Below are 20,141 nucleotides of genomic sequence, written 5' to 3'. Positions count from 1 at the left end.
GAAGCACCACTGACATCTGATGGCTTGCTCCTCCACTGAAAACACAAACACCTGTGATATTCCCACAAGTTCCACTGTGGTCTTGCTAGGAAAGTGGTGCAACACAACAGCTGGGAACCCTCAAGCTCTGAAGCACTTCTTTTTTAAAGTTGACATCCTTCTCTGAAATTTTGTGGCCTATTTTTCTTAACATGACAACATGAAAATGACCTTAGTTAAACTTCTTGCAAACATTCAGAGGGGCAGATGTAGAAGTTAGGTAATTATGCATTTTAAAAACCAGCATTTGAGGCTTTATTAGTTTGTTGTCTGCTCGGTTAGAGCCAATGTCCTGGAAAATGAAGCACCCTCTTAAACACGTTCAAAGCACTTAGAGTTGGAAGTAAATGAAAAGCCCTACATCTGTCAGCTCCAATCTTAAGCACCCCTGGGTGTATTCTTCTGGGGTAACTGATCTGGAATAGGCAAAGAAAAGCAAGGGGAGAAGAATAAACTAGCCAAAGCTAGAAAAAGCTTGCACAGGAAGCCAAAGCAGGAGCAAAGATGAGAGCTGAAAAAAAGAAGGAAGGGTGGCACCAAGCAGCAACTGTCCGAAGGAAGAGAAGAATAAAAGGAGAGCTGACATCTCAGAAGAAGCAGCTGATAAGAGCTGCAGGAGAGAAGATCTCCACCACAGTCCTACAAGAGCAGAAATCACTTTTTTCACTACAAGAAGGTGAGCACTAGAACCTGCGCATGTTCTTCAGGAAGTGGAAAATGAAAGGCAACGTCTGTGCTCACTGGGGAGACTCTGACCAGAAGGGTCATGACTTCAGCCATGCACCAATCCATGACTGGTAACTGGGGTGGAGTTGGGACAAGACAACTGTCTTTTTATGGAAGTAAACTAGCTTAAGTGAAAATAAACACTTCTTTAAAAGAAGTTTGAACAAAACTTAATTGTTATATCCAATTTAATAAATCACTGATTTCACAAGTACTTTTGGAATAGGTATCATTAAACTAACTGACTGGGAGAAAAATTTGGCTTCTGTCACATCTTGGAGAAATTCCTTGGGGGTTGGAAGTACATATTTTTCCTCTATCTACAACTTTAAAGGTCTAGTCATATATGTATTTAACCAATTTTTTCTTAATGACCAGAACTATTACACAACAGAAAGTAGTTTCTGCAATTATGTAATTGTTGCTTTGTTTGTTTGTTTGTTTCACTTCAACATTGCAATGTGAGGAATGGGAATTCTATGGGGTTTCATACATGAGAGTTTAAAAGTCATGCCAGTTACAGGGGATCTTAATATTGACACAAGTCAGTTCCCAGCTCCTCTCCTCCAAAACTAGTTGGAAGTACGTCTCCACATTTGCAGCAAGAAAATGGGTCTGTGATCACAGGAAGGAGCTTCAGGCCCTGCCGTATCCCAGACATTTTCCATTCACATCTGAGAGTGTGCAAAGAGATGCAAAGAGATTCTGCAGAAATAAAGGGGAAGATTTCTCAACAGCACTGAACCACGTACCATGTTCTACGGTGCAATCCTATAGCTGCTGGACCAGAGAGCAAATCGCTACAGGAGAAGACAGAGTCAGAGCTCCAGTCTTGGAAACACCCCCAAGGTCAGAACCAGACCTTCAGGGTCCAACTACTCTCCCTCTAACCTCACAGCTGGTGCGAAAACAACCATACAAGCTGCAGCTCCAAGGTTGGAAGAGTGACTCTGAAGCCAATGTTTTGTGGCTGCTTCACAGGGCAGGGAGGGGAGGAATAAGGCTTTACCACTAAGCAGTGTATCCTGATGGCACTGTAGTCTCCCCTTCTCATATGCTGGGAGCAAAAGACCTAGATGGCCCCTCTGGCCAGCCAAATCTTCTGCGGAGCCGAGTAAGTAGAGAGACGCCTTTTGCCTCCATGCTCCTTCTGCTTCCCTTAATCACCCAAGTTTAGAGGGTTATAGGCAGCCATGCTAGACTGCATTGCCTGAATTTCAACCTGTATTTTAAGAATGACAAAAGGCCAACTTCTTTAGATATGTACGCTCAAGGCCCTTGTCATCACTCTTGATTGGAAAACAGAAAGAATCAGAAATTCATATTGAACCCTCACAGAATGGAGTATCTGAGGATGCAAGTTCTGGGTTAAAATATTTACATGAAATGTTTTGCAAAATATTTTTCTTCCATGTTTTCCATTTAGAAAGTTGTATTTAAAAAACATGTAGCTTTAGATGAAATGATTTCTAGGGCACACTGTGGTACGGTGTGATTGGGATTTCTACAACCGTTTGAATTCCACGTGAGCAACGTGTTACTGTAATTCCAAACCTTGCTCCAAAAACCCAGAGAGAGACTTGTGCTCATCCAAATGAAAGAATGTTTTCACACGGCCTTCTGTGAACTGAACACAAACTGACGAGTCTGGCACAGCACAGTGTTCTTCAAACCAAACACAAAAAGGTCCAGGTCAAAGAGAAACTGAATGAGTGTGTAAGTGTTAAGTGTACCAGAATCAGGCCCAAACTTGCTAATGACTTTTTATAGGATTGTGGGGATTAGTAACAATGTGTCTCCTGCAGTTATTTGCACACTGAATAAAGCAGAAAAAACTCCTTTTGACTTTTGAGAAGGGTTTTTTTTTAACCTTTTCCTTCTACAGACCATAGTCCCTATTCCCTTTGACAAAAAAAAAAAAAAAATGTTTTTCTCACTGGTCTTTACTTGGAAACATGACGGATACGCCACCTCCTCCTGTGAGTGACAGGCTAACAACTAGGTCTTCTTTAGCTGAGGTCTGGGTTGTTACTTAGCTAACAAAGGGGGCTATTGAGGTGGAAATAACTTTGCCACCATGTCACCTCCGTTTGCCCAAATCGTTTTCTAAGAAGCAGTAAGCTCTGTTTCCAGACCACCGTAAAAGGCTTAAACGGGGCCGCTCTGCAGAAGTGGCATCAATGGGCTCCCTCTCACTTGCTGGAAGATTCCCTTCCTGTTGTGAATGTCCACCTGTCAAGCAAGTTTGAGCCCTATCCTGTGCAGCATGTACACCTTACATTTTCTCGGGATTACGCTTGAAGAACACCATGAACACAACTGCACCCATTCCCACCACCATCTGAATACGCTGACTGCGCCCACAACTCTATTTTAATGGCACATTCACCAATATTACATACATGCAATGCTTAGCAGCCCTATAAGCATCACAACTCATCAGAGAAGGACCTTCCATGGCAACAGGTGGGCATGGACTTCATGGGTCTCCTGCCAATGCTACGTGCTAATGGATGTTCCCATTAGCCTTCCTCCCCAGTGTGACGAAAGGACAATACATGCTTGGCTGTGTTCCTACTTAACTCCCCTGTGATGCCACACTGGCACCAGACACATTGCCCAGCCACAGACTCTTTCTTACAAATATCCATTATTGAAGGCCATGGTCGATCACTGGGAAAGAGAAATCTTGCATTCAGTAATGCTTTATACATACCATGATGGCATAGATTGTAAGATTATTTAGATGCCATGGAGATTTGAATATGAAGAAAGATCAGTTCTAACGGACCTCTTGCTGGCTTTTTATATCACCAACCATGGTATTCTTCTGGACCACCTCATGGGCCTTGGGGGTGCTGTTCTGCAGTAATCCTCAGCCCTCTATAGCACAATCAGCATTCTATCTTGTCCTTCATGTTGTTTAATATCTACTTAGAATTACTGGGAGATATCTTTTTGGAGCTTTGTAAGAGGTTGAGAGATCGTTGAGGCCCCATCAGTGAGGGTGTTCAAAGATAGGTTGGACATGCACATGGTGGGCATGTTGTGAGTGGAGCTGGCTGGTGCTGGAGGTCAGACTAGATGGCCCGGGAGACCCCTTCTGACTCACTCTGTTTCTATGATTCAAGATGACACCAATATCCCAAGATCATCCAACTCCATTGCTCTTTGCCACCTATCACCATGGGAGCAACTGAAAACCCTTTAACATCGCCTGACTAAAATAATGTTCTGAATGAGGCTGAAGAAGTTGAAGTGAAACCTAGAAAAGGCAGAGGTGGTGCTGGCTGGCAGAAAGCCAGTCGAGATTCAACCTGTTCTGGAAGGGGTGTGCTCTCACTGAAGGATTGGGTTTGTAGCTCAGGTGTGTGTCCTCCTGGGCTGCCCCTGGATCTTCACGTCCCAATGGCAGCAAAGAGTGCATTAGCACATCTGCATTCCTTGGTTATATAACATTTGGACAACTGCAGTGAGAGCTATGTGAGGCTTCCCTTGAAGAGTGTCCAAAGGTTTCAGTTGATGCAGGTCAGCTAACTAACCAGTGGGGATTTTCATGACCATATTGCCCCATGTTCCAGCTGCTCTTGGGCTTAGTTGAAAGGTAAGATTTAGCTTACCTTTAAAGCTCTAAGTAGCTTAGGACCTGAGCTGGTCTTTCTCAACTTAAAGGTCTGCAGGAATGGACTTTTAGAGGGCACCATTACATACAGAGGTCTGCTTGGGAGGGAAAGTAGGGACATAGGAACATTTAGAAATCTATGCTATGTATCATCAATTGTCAGGTGCCTTTTGTCCCATGGAGACAAAAGTTTTAATGTGTTTAATGTTCTTGTTTTAATTTTCCCATTTTATTATTTTAAATTGTTATGAACTGACTTGACTTTTAGTAGGTACGCTGAATATAAAATGAATGATAAATAAATATATCCTGCCTTAGTAATTTAATAAAACTCTGATTTCAATCCTTATCAGTCCTGCAGAATCCATTCTGTGTTACTACTGTAGCACAATGTACATACTCAATATTAATTGTAAGGGCCCATAATGTAATTCTTTGCACAGACTGTATAAGTGAGAGAGGTAATTAAATTTTTCCTGTATGGGAATGCATGCATTTCAGCACATCTATATTCCTCTGTTTTGCCAAAATTGTATCATGCCATTTCTGCTTTTTAGCAAAGCAGCCAATGTTCTTATTCCTTTCTCCTGATTTTATAAAATTTGAGAAATGAAAACATGTTTATACACTGTTCTTTTATGTAAAAGAAAACTAGAAATCTTGGTAAATACAGGGTGCAATTAATCAGTGAACCATTCTTCACACTTTCATGCCAACATTATAGCATATGGAAAGGAATTCTTTTACAAACACATAAACACTGCTTTAATATACAGAATCTGACCATGTGTTTCCAACAATAGTCCCACACTATTCAAATATAAAAGGTCATCCTCTGCATCTCTAGGCATCAAGCACATAAATATTACACCAAAACTGTTCACACCCTTACATCTTTATTAAACTCTTTCCAAAGTGGGTGTTTTCTTTGACTATTTAGATACTATACAGATATCTTAAGTTTTTCCCATAAGAAATTCCTACTTCCTTTCCTTGATCTCCTATGAAATCAGACCTAAAATAAAAGGCACTTTTCAAAACCGTAATGCAAATGTTTAATATCCATTGCCTCCATGCATTGTATACCCATCATATGTTAAGATGAAAGAAATGTTCGATTTAGTTTTGAAAGAAAACTACTTTAAGCAGCAGTTCAGCTGGACATCTTTTTCCATCTCGTCACACCAATGATCCCTTCAAAGAATATATATTTTTGGGAGTAAACCAGTGATTTGTTAACAAGAGTAACAGTAAGCACCATTTACAGCAGGTGGTTGCATTATTTTAGCAGAAATGTAGTATTAGCCCAGGAAAGCATGAGGTTCCTCTCTATCCTCTTCTTTTTAAATGGGATTATTTTTGGTGGCCATTGCACACACTCTTCTGTAGAAGTATGATACCTTAATTTCTTTGCTTCCAAAATTATGTCTACTGAGCAGAGCATGACTCATGAGGAAAGACAGCAGAGCAGTTTCTCAGCATTGGTTTAAAGAAAAGCTTGCATTTCTCATCAATCATTTAAAAATCAAGACTTAAGTTGTTCATGCATACAAATTATTCCTTTTCGGAAACATAGTCCTAAACCAAACAAATGCTTCAATTATTCAGATTTTCACAAGATCCCAATTTAGTGCAAATAAACTACCAGACAACACGGAAATTTGCTTAGCATAATTACTGTCATTTACTATAATCCTAGCCTACACCCTATGCTTCTACTAAATGATTACAGCTACAGAACACATACTTAAGAAAGATAGAGTTCCGGTATGGAGCCATTCAGAGCAAATAGTACAACACATCTCCGAAGGAGTAATAGAATTAATACATTTCCTATGTTATGCTGTTGATAGTGATAGTCTTAGCAAAAACCACAGGAAAGTACTAAGGAATTGTGGAGGAAACAATGGGCTGCTGTAATATGGATTTCCCGCAAGAGCAGCCCCACCAGAATGGGGCATAAAGAGTCCAAGACTGGTAACAGAGGGAACACAGAGGCTCTGCTCTACACTAACACAGGTGGCCTGCCTCTCTGTGTATCTTTGCCAAACCGAGCTATTCCACACAGCATCCACAGCAATGGATGGCCAGAAATAAGAGAGCACAAAAAAACTACCATCCCAATATATTAGTGAATCCATCTTGAATCACAGAACACCATCAAAATACAATCTGAAGCAAAATATCAAACTAAAGGCAACAAAACTCCTAAACTTCAGAAAAAAACTTGTGTAAAAGTAACTTTTTTTATTATGACAGGATGGCCAGACCCGCTCAATAGAAAAACCACACATGGTAAATGTTGGAGGTTTGAGAGCCGCAAAGAGATGCCCATAGGTGGTGGCAGGTGGCAAGCAGCAAGTGGGTGCCCACGGGTGCCCCATGTGGCAAGCAGAGAGCCACAAAATTAACTCAAAGAGCCACATGTGGCTCCAGAGCCGTGGTCCCCTAGCCCTTTATAATGTGCCCTGTGTCTTGGGCTCAGATCGGTTTCCACTAAGAAAGAAATGTGACAGGGTCAAGGCCACAATTAGTATTACATTATTATGTATTCCATTAATGCCTCACATTTTCCCTCCTGCAAGGACCCCAAGGCAGTTATAAGGTTAGATGTCCATTCAGTTTGTCTACTTTTCCCTCTGCTCCTTGTAGAGGACTGGGAGCCATATAAAATGAACCAATGACAATCCAATTTGGGATGTGGGGAGAATGATAGAGATAATTCCAATGCTACACAACTTCTTAAAACACAGATGTCTAGGATGTGTCCAGTTAGCAGACCTGTCATGAGCTTCTTTCAGCTACTTGTGTTTAAAAAGTTTAAAATAATTGTCGTCTACCTGACAACTCCTTGCACACCAGCATTTCACACATTTGCCTTCAGTTTTTTACGAAACTGAATATGCCAGCCATTCCTAAGCAAAGTGCCTAAATGCTTTAAGTAAAAGAAAATCCGGGCACAATGATTCATAGGGCGCATGCCAACCCTTCTAACTCTATTATTTTACAACTGGCATATCCTGGCCGTGCAATTAGTAATGAGTTCCTAGCTAAAGACTGTACGACAAACCCAGATATTGTCCAAATGGATCCCCTGAAATAAATGGGATTTACATTCTTGTTAGATTTGGATGCAACTTGGATGCTCCCCCTATAGCTGTCATCGCTGTGTCCCATTAAGACTAATGAAACAATTTAGCTGTGGCTAACATTATGCTTCTCTGTTTTCAGTGGGACTTGAAATGCATTCCTGCATGCATCTCGTGAAAAGCAAAACTAGGTATGATTGGTTGCAAGCTATACTGTCTTATAATTAGGCTGCTAAAAAACTATTTTGGTTGTTGCTGTTCAGTAGCAAAGTTGTGCCCGACTCTTCGTGACCCCCTGGACAACATTCCTCCAGGTTCTCCTGTCCTCCACCATCCCCCGGAGTACATCTAACCCCACACCCACCTCCCCAGTGACCCCATCCAGCCACCTCAACCTCTGCCATCCCCTTCTCCTTTTGCCTTCAATCCTTCCCAGCATCAGATAAAACTGGTTTATACAGTATATGAAGTAATACACTATCTTTCAAACTTGTTTTGACAATTTCTCATCCAATTTTAGGAAGTGTAGTGCATTTTATGTTACAATATTTAACAAATGATGTATTATTATTTTTAGCTGGTTAAACAAACATTTTAATAAAAACAATTATGTAAAATATCAGATAACCAACCTTTCCACTTAATCAAACTCAGATAACTAAACAAAGCAAAGATTTCTTATTATGGTTGATAATAATTATTGTTATTACAATTATTATTATAATAATAGTTATTCAACCATAATACTTTCACATATATTGAAAAATAATATGGTTACACCTTTGTTAATTATATGCAAAAACCATTTCTGACTGAAATTCTGACATTACCAGAGGCTGGTATTTTGCGATTCATGTTTGCTCCAAACTTTTGCTTTAAAAGAAGATTAATGACCTAATTTCAAATAAAAGTTTGATTTTACTTACTCCCAAAATTCCATAACTGGAGAAGTAGCATTCTGCAAATATTGTTGCGTGCAATTGCTCATATTAATTTTTTGAAATTCCACACAATGCTCTGTAAAAGAACAAAAAAAGTTGCAACAATTGTCTTAAACTTTCAAGTTACTTGATTACTTTTAGGATTGTGGCTACAAAGGTTTGAAAAAAATGCTATTATGACTTTTGATTTCAAATAAAATAGTCCTTGTCATGAAATTTTTTTGTTTCTCTTATTCAAACTGCAATAAGAGACCCATTTTCTGGATAGTAAAAATAGACTGTGAATTGCTCTGATCGTTCAGGAATTAATACATTCAGTTCAATTCCCAGTGACTATCCCAGCCTTGGGAATCACTTTCTACCAACAGCATCTTAACAACAATCTTAAGATGGCAAATGAGAAAACTACCATTTGGCACAGTGTTATCTCTGGCTTCAGAGAAACAGTGGAAAGAGATCAAAGCTATTTTCCATTGTAGAGCTGACACATACTTTTGGACAGTCTTCAGTATTGGCTAAGTGTTCCTGAGCAGATGCCAACACTGACAGTCCAGTCCTATCATCTCCGATGGACTTGACTGAAGTCTTTTAATTTAGCCATGCATCATAGATCTGAATAAAAATCTGGAGTTGTTCAAGGAATCCAAGGTACGGATAGAAAATAACAATTCTTGCACCAATTAAAACTACAGCGATTAAATTAAAGTGAAACACATCTCATTTAAAACATTCCAAGCTTCTTTTCAGATTCAGTGCACTAATTTAATGTTGTCTTTTCCTTGAACTGCCAAAAAGCTTTTTTTCTTAATAAGGGGAACCCAAGGGAACATTGTTCTGTTAGATACAAAAACGGCTTCTTGAAGAAAAAAATGTCTGTAATTCCAGTGCACATGTAGTAGCCTCTTTGAATCCAATCTTTCCATTTTCACATTCACACAACTTCCAGCTACAGAGTTGAATAATCCAAATGTTACTAGAGATGAGCATTTGCTCAGTGAAAAACCAGTATCATAATGTTAAATTAACCTTGGCCCATGATGTTATATTGTGGCAAACTTTATTACTGATGAACTTGGTTGTTGTTTTTTTAAAGGAAAAGTGTAAGTTGTTTTAAAGTTTAAAATTAGCCAAAATATGTATACATAAAATAAACACACGAGACTCCAGGATGAAAAACTTAAATAATATACCCTTTCTCAATTGCTAATTAACTAATTATTAACACACAATGCTGCATGTTATTTTTCAAAGTGATGTATAGATATGACATTAGTCATTTTAAAATAATAATTTCTAATGCTTAAAAGGAGATAAGAAAAACAATTTTGAGTCAAGATTTAAATACATAGCTTTGATTTATAATTAACATTAATTACTGGAATTCATGTTTTCTACTATAAAATTTGAAAAGTGAAGCTAATTTCCACCATCATACTGTTAATGTTATAAACATTTAATTATGGAATGACTCCCTCATCCATGTTCTTTCAGTGCATTAATGGAGACAATACCTTCACGGTGCCCATACCTGTGTTCCATTCATGCCCACAGGTTGCCCAGGGAAGTTCCGTAGTAAAGCAGTTAAACAGGTAAAAGATAGCCCAGGCTAAAATGATGATGTAGTAAACATTCAAATGTGCTTCAATAACCTGGGTAGCATATCCAATACCTGCAAACAGCAGAGAGACAGATGCTTTCAACTCTTTTAAAGAAAATAAAATAAATCAGGTGTGAAACTAGCTGTTTCTTCAAGTCCGAATATTCTCAGCTCATGCTCGTTCCAGTTCCTGCCACCGAAATGAAAACAGTATTGGAACATGCACATCCACGCTGTCCATGATAACTGATTTGGGGGATCCTTGAACAAAGAGGTTAACCTGGGTTGTGAAAGGAAAGAAGGCTGAAGCTGTATCCTACCATCCCCAAACTTTGCAAAGGTTTAAGTGAGTATGTTGCATTGGAAAGTAAGCACATAAAACACCCGAAAAGTTTATCTTTAAGGACTCTCTCACAGCCCTTGTGGGGACACATTCTAAACTAAAAACAGTAATACCAAAACATTAAACTGGTATTTATTCCAAGTTTTATAAATGCTTTGTGTGCATCATCTGACTGTAAGGTAAGTTAGCTTCACACTACTGAAACAGAGGAAGGAAACTGAGGCTGTGGTTTGTCTAAGTCTATTCACTGCATTCTTTTATTTTAATGTGCAAGTTCTGCTCCTAACTATGGTGCTGCACTTGCCATTTGGAATTTGGATACAAAAGGGATCAGTAGGCTGCAAAATACTGTTGCTGATGAAGAAATTAAAAAATATTTATTTCATGTGTACAATGAAAAATGTGTGTGTCCACACACACAGGTAAGGAATATAGAACTGTACCTTCAAACAGTGGACAAACTTTTCTCCAGCAGGTAATGCCACCTTCACTTGTGAACTGTCCAAGGGCTGTTTCGAGGAAAAACACTGGTATTCCACAGCAAATAAAGAAAATCACATAGGGTATAAGAAAAGCACCTGAAAGCAAGCATTGCACAAGGATTACTTAGTTTATATCTAATTCTTTAAATATAAATTAGTTTCATTTTATGTATGCATTCTGCCTACAGAATCATTTTCTGGTCTTACTTCAAACAATACTTTCTTGTAGGTAGCATTACAGATGCAAAAGAATATCTGTGCAAATCAAGATGCACCAGAGTCTTTCTTTGGCCTTGAATGTTCAAGATCCATGTTTGTCAGGCTGACTTTAATCGACAACTGATCATTAAATTCACAATACTCTTGGAATTCCAGCCCCGCCTCCAAAGTGTACATGATTTTGTACATAAGAGCATTAAAGCTACTCACAGGACAAAGACATGTGTAGAAAGCTGTAAAATATCAAGGCAGCTGAAGACTATACAACCATCACAAGTTTGATGTCTATCCTGCTATGTCCATCACCAGGGCATTAGCGTTAACTCAGTGTAGGTGTTGAAGTGACAATGTTTCTGCAGATTCGGTGAGTTGTTTAATAACATGAAGCTGAAGTGCTGTGACAGACACTCTACCTTATCACATCATAAACAAAACTCTGCCTGCCTCTGGTATCTACATGAGCCAGCATGTGTCTATTCAAAGGAAGCCCCAGTGGCTTCCATGAGACTCACTCCCAGATGAACATGTGCAGGATTGCAATCTTGATCCCATGTTATCAAAGGAACTAACAATGCCTTGCTAAGCACCGGCGCAAGTGCCACCGGCGCAAAGCTGGAATGCAGCATAAGATTACATATGCAATCTTGGGATGTCACTAACAGTGCCATCTCTGGGGAAAGACTGAGTCATACGTTTTATTGCATACACTATCTTCGGAGGCTTCCTTACTTAAAAGCAAGCTAAAATTGGTTTCAAATCAATAACTAGAATTGGTAAGGTATTTAAACCCAGTTCGCAGCCCAGTTAACCCTAATTTGTTTGGTCCATAAACAATCCAGGGGTTCTGGGTTTGCATATCACAAAACACCTTTGAAAGAGCTTTTCTTGGGTTGTTAATTGAAAGTGGAAGCAACAAGTCTACAGTTCACATGCTGCACCCATACCCACAATTCTTGGGTTAAACAACCCAGGAACTGCTGTCCTGATGTGCAGACACAACTTTATGCTGCAATCCTCTGCATAGTAGCCTGGGAGTAAGTCTCACTAAGTTCAACAGGACCTACGTCTGAATAGGTATGTGTGGCACCACAAACCATCAGTTTGCATGTTTACACATTCCTTCAATACTAGAAGAGTGCAAAAATAGTATGTGGATGCTTAGAATATGAAGGCCCATTCGATGTATTTTCCCATGGACCAAGCAGAAATCATTCCCCATGGACACATGTTTGTGCCCCCATGGGAAGCTCAAGTGTTACAGCACTTAAAGCGAGTTCCCCTGAAAGTCAGTGGGGTAACTTGAAAGTAAAGCATTACTTTTTATGGAAAATCTAACAACTAAATGCATAACTAGTTAGGTTGAGTTATAAAATGAAACTATTACAATATTTTTATATATTTATCAATTAAATAGTTAACTTGGGAAACTGGTTAGCTGGTTTTAAAGTTAGCTCTAAAATAGTAGTGTATTATCTTTTATTTATTCAGTATGGCAGTACTGCATAAAAAACAACTTCTATTACATAGTAAATTGTGAATAAATTGGGTAAGTATAATTGTTCTAACAAATAAACACTTTTTAATCAACACTGAAAATGATTTTTATTTAAAATTATTGATGTTCATTTTAAAAAAATCAATAACAAATATATGCAACTGGTAAAGATGTGTTGGATGAAGGGAATAAATGTCATCCAGTGACTCTGAGGAAGAGAATTTAGTTCCACAACTGATATTACTGCCTCCGCATCTTATCTATATGATACATCAGTGAACCTTAGCAACAATGATAACAAACATTCCAGAAACATATATTGGAATAGATATCAATATTTAAATACATTTAATTTACAAAAACACAGCAGCTTTTAGACAAACTGTTTAATTTTGCAAATATTGCAAAATCACATTGGGAATTTTCTATCCACAAACCTCTTCTACTCTTGTCTATACTTGTGGAATAGTTCCCTTTATGACCTGTTGATACACTGTGTTTCCAGGTTTCTCAAATACAACTTTCTGGTCATATTCTAGATAAAGAAAACAACACTATCTTGTCAGAAAGTATAAACTCCTGAACACAAAGGAAGAGGGTGCAATCCTCTATATGTTAGACCAAAAAAAAAAGGATTACTATTGTCAGCAAGTTGGTTGGGAGCTGTAGGGCTTTCTCCTGTCTAAATATGCATAGAGTTGATTCCTAAAAGACAGGGATGCTTCACAAACTGGAACTGAATTAAGCCTTAAATGTAAGAGTATAAATGAAAATACTGGAAGGTGGGGGAGGGGGGTTACAAACCAGTGAATGGAGAACAACCAGCTTAATTGAATGCTGCTGATCAAGCACTATCTTCCCAAGCATGCCATTTGTCGCAACTAAGAACATCTGCTTTCCAGAACTGCTTAAAATCTCAACCTACTACTCTCATCAAAATGATGTTCCATAGGTAAAAACCTTTTTTCCAAAAGTGCTTTCCAAAAGCTGCATCACTAAGAATACTCAGAATCAGTACTTATATCAAAATGAATGTTCCTCTGTATTCCAATAAGGTATCGTGTAACAGTTTGCAACATGCCTGAGCAAAAACACACACTCAACCACTATCACAAAGCAGGCTACAATAAGCATATGAACAAAAGAAGAGATACTCTGCCTTCTAGCACCCATGAGAACTATGTAAGAAAAGACACAGACAGGCTGCCTTGTGATCAATACAGAACTCTGCCTAATTGAAGTCTCCTAGATAGAATCATCAAATCAAGCTTTTTTTCCCACTTAATGCCCTGATCTAAGCAATAGAAATAGAGTGTATTTTTAATCGTATGTATTATCCATTCTCATTATCCATTAATATAATATTTCCTGAATAAAATTAACTGATAAAATTAAATTCTCAGTGTATCAAACACCGCATTAATCACTGAAAAGCAAGCCAAATGAATACTAGAAAACTTAATTGTACCATTTTAACTTGCCATTTCTTATTTTACCCAGACAAATATAAGTGAAGGAGTTCACAGTGGCTGGTTGGTCATCTAGCAAAAAAAGACTTGTCCAGTTTCTTCACCAACATAGAACAAAAATGGCATGAGGAATTTCCTAGCTTTGTACACGGGCTGCCTAACACACTACTTTTTTCATGTTGTTTTACATGTTGCTTCATCAGTTCAAGACCGATCCATGTTGGCAGCATCCAGACTGCAGAGCAAGGTTACGGGTATCTGTTCACAAATCTTTTAAGCACCAGAAGAGAAAAATGTGCCATAAGTATCTGGGGGCTCAAGTCAGCATTTCCCAATGTGATGCCTTCCGTATGTGTTACTCTTCGGCTCCCACCTGCTCCAGCCTGCATGGCCAACAGTCAACAAGGCTCAGTGTTGTCTGCAGGACACCACATTGGGAAAAGGAGGCTTGCGGTGCTGCCTCACCTCTTCCTTTCAGCGCTGAAACACTTCTGTCATATCACGTCCTAGTCACAATATGACATGGGAAGATGCTCTTTAAGAAATGATCCAAACTCCCCACTTGGACATAGTGACCTAGTTGCATGGTTGTGCCTTGAAGCTCGAGTCTTTCCAAGTCTTTCTTACAAGACCAAACACGCTCTCATTGAGGAGCTCACACTGGTTCTGCTAAATGCCTACAGCATGTGTTTATTTCTGATTGGCCATTTTTCCTCAGAAGCCATACCTTGCAAGACACATTTGTTCACAGCTGCCAAGTATGCATGTAATGATGCAAAGAACACCAAAACTATTTTGCATTCATACTCTAAGATAGTTCATTCTTTCTTGAGCTGCATTTAGACCTGCTTCACAAGTCTAGGTTCTGATGATTATTTAGAATTTGCAACAGTATGTCCCTTCATTGCCTTAGAAACCTTTCTCTCTTTCCATTACTCATATAAGCACTGCCATGCTGGGAGAATGCAGCAGTCCACCTAGTTCAAGATCCTGGCCAAGATCCAAAGAACCCTGCAATCAGTTCTGCACACCCTGACTTGTTGTTCTCCAAAAGCAGGTCCTACACTGAAAAATGCTATTGGAACAGCTTCCAAAACATTTGAAGAAATATGGCACAGTGAACATGTACTGTCCATAGAGGGAGAAAACGGAACATGCAACCGCACTCTCAATCTCTCCCTGAGTGTTCCGAGCATTCAGAGATCTCCTTCACATTATGGACACAATCTAGAACAGGGGACTTATTTAACAGGCTAAGATGTCTGCACTTAATTATGTGCTGAGTTGTGGCTCATGTTAAATATCTAGATATGGTTACAGCTAATGTGTTGCTGCTGCTGCTGTTATATACCATTAAGTTGTGTTCAACTATGGGAACCCTATTAAAGAAGGCCCTACAAAATGTCCTATACATGACATGGCAGCTCTTCTAAATTCAAGGCTGAAGCTTCCTTTATGGAGTCTATCTATCTCATATTTGGTCTTTTCTTCTTCTTAGCCTTTCCCTAGAAGGAATGTCTTCTCCAGCAAGTTTTGCCTTCTCATGACATGCCCCAGAAGTATGACAGCCCTTGCTTTCATATAGGACCCACTTGTTCATCTTTCCAGGTTATTTGTAAAACTCCCCTTCAGCACCACTTAGCTTACGACCAATCTAAATCATCAATTTTAAAAGCCATTTAAAGTAGTTGGCCATCATACCAGTCTATGGAAATGAAGGTGATATCAACTTAGTTTATAAAAGATAGGGGCACACATCAAAGAAAATATTTTTTTATGATCCCATGCCAGCACTTTAGAAAGTGATTCAACTCCCCTCAGATCACTTCGGGCACAACCCAATTGAGCTCAAGTCCAAAGCCAAACCCTACTTCAGAAATCCAAGGGTTTGCATGTCTCCCCAAACAGGAGAATGAACAAAGTGCAATCATGTTTTTATTTATCAACAGAATTAGCCAGGATTTAAAGGGTCACCTGTGTGTTTAAGGGGATGCCTATAATTTTGTAAACATTTCTTGGCAAAATGGAATGAAATCTGCAATCATAGGAACAGGGCCTGTGAAATTTCAGACAGATAAAGAATAGTGCAAATGTGGTCTTTACAGTTTGGCAGGGAAGTAATCTGCTCTCAATATAACTAATACATAATGCCTTAACTAGGATACCTCTAGTTAAGTAGCCTGCAAAATGTCAGAGGGATAGGTACAGAACTGTTCATGCAAGAAGAAACTTTAAAATTTGGCAGAAAGGGATTCACTCCTCCCTGTGGCTTTTTGTTGGCAATATGTATGAGAACAGAGATAAGTAATCTGCACAATTTCTAAAGTGTAGGTTATGGAATTACATTAAATGAAAATCTGTGTGAGGGGTTTCACAACTGACACCAATTGATAGTTTTAATCTATATGCCCCTAAAAACTCTGATTGAAAGGTTTTTTAAAAATGAGAACCCAGTGGATAAATTCCCAGGTTGAACACTAGAGTCATCAATCAAAAAACTCAACCAGCCACTTTCGCCACAGTCTAACATGTTCCTTTTACAAATAAGTTGTAAAGAAAATGTATCAATTTGGAGCCTAATGTAGCAGTGTTTTTCTGAATAGTTGAAGACTTCAGGACAAGCCTTCACTTTGGATCCTGGAAGTCCTTAATCGCTTTGGGAAAAGCCTGGATCCTTCTGAAGCAAACTGCTTCAGTTCTGGATTTAGGCTTCATCAGAAACAAATGCAGATCCCAGAGTAAAACCAAAAATCAGAATTGAAGTGACTCTTCTAAACACATTTCCTTTTGATTAAGGGATTCTTCCAGATAAGTTCTTAATTGTTCAATTGCACCACATTCTTCACAGAATTTTAGGTAGGGCCAAACAGTATGGTTTTTAATTTGTAGTTCTCCTGTTTCCCTGCTTGTTTTTCCATCCTAACTTCTTATCAGAAAGTATTAAAGAAGAAAACACGGAATAGCTACAATACTGTTCTAGTATTAGCAATAGGCACCCTCCATCTGGAAGCACCCTAAATCCTATTACATTTAGAAGGGCTTATTTTCAAATAGGCTTACAAATAGACTATGTATGTATGACTTGAAGTATACCTATGTCCCTATAACTACTATAGATAAGAACTGGAAAAAATTGAAATGCTAATATGAATACTACTTTACCTTGTTATAATATCAAAGGGTCCACTAAGCCCTTAAAGGGTGACAATTGTGTTCTGTGGCACAAACTTTTGCAGTCAAGACTCTTATGCTGTCCAGATGCTGGATTGTCCTCTATTTCACACACTCACAGAACCCTACAGTCAACACGCTGTCTTCCTTCATTGTCCACCATCCTCATCTATCAAAGTATGGTTTTGCCTATAAAAGGTCTTGTCACCCTACAGGTGTTTTTCTCTATGGTCTCATTGCTAGAACAGGCAGACATGGATTTTCTTGGGTTTTCCAAAATCCCAAGAATAAAATTCTTAAAATCTATAACATTCCCTAATGATAAGCTTTAGGACAAAATACCTGGCTGGGAGCTACAACTCAGTTGTACAATTTAAAGAAGCATTTTTTTAAGGCATTGTATGAACCTATGCCGGGCATGATCTCCAATCTACTCAAGCCCATACACCTGTGTTTACATCAGTCTCTGCCTTAATCGATATATCTACCAGAGTCTGAATTTCATCCCACAGACTGAGAGATATGCACATCACACCTGCCTGAAACCTGACATATCACAATGCAAAGCCTTCCCCTCACATGAGGCACATTGCCACCTCCTTCCCCCACCCTTTTGGCAGGTTCTATAGCACGTGCAAGCTATGAATTTATACAAGATGCCATCTTACCTCCTCCATTTTTGTAGCAGAGATAAGGGAATCGCCACACATTTCCCAGCCCAATAATCTCCCCTGCCACAGAGAGCACAAATTCAACCTTATTGTTCCAGTGGCCTCTTTCATGCACTTTCTTGTCGTTGCTGTGCACCAAGTTGGTACTGGAGGCTTCAGGGTCCAGAGCATCCTCTGGCTTCCCATTGATTATGGGAATACTCTTTTCAGCAGTCATGATTCTTTCCAGCCTGAAAGAGAAGAGAGGAGGAGATGTATGTGTGCATACACATGGGAGAGAGAGTACTTGAACCTTCCGGCGCCCCTTTCTACCCTGACGACAAATCGTTTGCTTTGCATCACCTGCGTTTCACGAAAGGTCTACAAGTGCAGAGGATGCAAAGTTTGCAAGCCCGTGCAGACTGCTGCTGCCGTGCTTGTGCAGCGAAGCAGACTGCGGAGTTAGCGCAGAAATGAAGGCAGCCAGCGCCGCGCTCTTTCGGCTGCTCGAAACGCCAGTTCTGCAAGCGCGGCTGCCAGGCATGCCCGGCGCTGCCCGGCTGCCTCCTGCGTGTCTCCAGGCGAATATACGGCGGGGAGGGAGGCCGGATCCTGCCACCAACCGCTACTCACCCAGGACTCTGCCTGCGCTGCGGTTGAGAGAGCGAAGAGCTCGGGGCTGGCGCTGGGCTCGCGTCGGGAACCGGCCCTTGGCGTTGCCTCTGCTCGTCCTCGTTGCACTGAAGAGTGAGGAAGGGGATGCAGAGGCGAGGCGGGCGAGGCGCGGCGAGCGCCCACGGCGGAGGCGGCAACAGCAGCGAGGGGGAAGGCTCGTGATAGGCAGGCAGGGACGTCTCCCTGTCCGCTGTTGCCGCCTGGCTGGAAGGGCTGCTGGCTGGATGGCTCCGGGCTAGCCACACGGCCGAGGGGGATCTGCAACCGCGCAGCCTGCTGAGGAAGCGCCCAGCACCCGCCCCCTCCGCCAGCTCTCCCGCCTTCTCTCCTCCCCGCTCGGGCGCCGGGAGAACGGCGCGGCCTGAGCTCCACCTCCTAATAAACGCTCGTGGCTGAGAGGAAGCCCCCTGCTCAACCTCCCCTCTCCTCCCGCGGCCACCCCACGCCTTCCCCCGCTTTCGGATGCCTGCCTGAACCGCCTGCACCCGCCTCGATGTCGGAACACGTGTCCGGAGCAAAGGGACGCTCGACTGGCACGGCCATGTCCAAGGAAAGCAAGCACCCATCGAGGCGGTTTGGCAGCGAGCAGCGAACGGCCACCCCTTGCCCTTTCCCGTGCCCTGCAGCAGGGCTGGAGAAGTGGACACCCTGCCGGGACGCCCGCTCGCGTTCTTCCCATCCGAGAAGGTAGGACCGCAACAGCCCTGCTGGATCAGGCCGAGCAGGCGGTTCACCCAGGGGCCAACAAGCAGGAGATGCGTGCCACAGGAGCTGGTCTGCACAAGCACGCTGCCTCCGGTAATGGAGGTGGCAAAAGGCCCTTAGGACTCCGGTAGCCACTGACCGCCTTCTCCTCCATGAGAGCCAGCCACCCTGCTCCTTTGAGTTGAGCAGCAAAGTGTGCAACCAGGGAAGACAGTTGCTGCTGCTGCTGCCCTCTCTGGATCCACTGGGTTGGCCTCAGCGAGACAGCCTGGTAGAACAAGCTAGCCTACAGGCCATGCGTTCTTCACCCCTGATATCCTGGAAGAGCAGGGATGGGAAACCTACCAGAGATGGGCCATGCTTTATGTCAAAGCAGTCACAGTATAAAATGAACTAGAAACCCAAACTAAAGTACAATACAATGGGACAGCCTCCTGGAATGGGATCGGGAAATAGAATCGGGCATCCAAAAGAAATTGTGATATACTAATGCATGACCTCAATAACCCTCACATAGAGTGGGCAAGTGTACGTTCAGGCCATAACAATGAGCTAAAATTTTTAAATAGTGTCAGTGACAGTGCCCTGGAACAGTTGATCATGGAACTGACCAGAGGGAAAGCAGATGTGCATTTAATTTCAAGTGACTTCCAGGTTCTAGTAGAAGATGTGAGATTTCTTAACCAGTTGGAAACCAGTGACCACATTGCAATCAAATGTCATTTATATGTACTCAGGAAATTTCTGATAAAGGCTAACATGGTCACATCTGACTTCAAAAACAGAAACTTTGCTAAAATAAAGGGAATAGTTAAGAAAAGGAAGGAAGGAAGGGAAAGACGGGGGTCAAACCTCACCAAAATGCTTGCACTTGCTCCAAAACTACCAAAAAAAAAAAAAAAAAAGCTCCAGTAGAAT

The 20,141-nt window shown here is 40.9% G+C and overlaps 1 protein-coding gene across 1 annotated transcript in view; it reads right to left on the bottom strand.

The window, feature by feature from the left end:
• SLC6A11 (solute carrier family 6 member 11) overlaps positions 1-18,530 on the bottom strand; it is a 123,261-nt gene extending 104,731 nt beyond the window's left edge. The window contains exons 1-5 of the mRNA XM_044451286.1: positions 18,477-18,530; positions 17,862-18,094; positions 10,801-10,935; positions 9,946-10,086; positions 8,403-8,493 (exon numbers count right to left, since the gene is read on the bottom strand). Coding sequence (XP_044307221.1) covers positions 8,403-8,493; positions 9,946-10,086; positions 10,801-10,935; positions 17,862-18,081 — 587 coding nt within the window. The 5' untranslated portion in view covers positions 18,082-18,094; positions 18,477-18,530. The remainder of the gene's footprint in view (positions 1-8,402; positions 8,494-9,945; positions 10,087-10,800; positions 10,936-17,861; positions 18,095-18,476) is intronic.
• Positions 18,531-20,141: the final 1,611 nt, after the last annotated feature.

This window comes from Varanus komodoensis, unplaced genomic scaffold (genome assembly GCF_004798865.1).
Source record: "Varanus komodoensis strain SLA01 unplaced genomic scaffold, ASM479886v1 scaffold6_2, whole genome shotgun sequence".
Lineage (NCBI taxonomy): Eukaryota > Metazoa > Chordata > Lepidosauria > Squamata > Varanidae > Varanus > Varanus komodoensis.
Note: the sequence above shows the minus strand (reverse complement) of the source record. Positions and strands in the feature narration are given on the sequence as shown.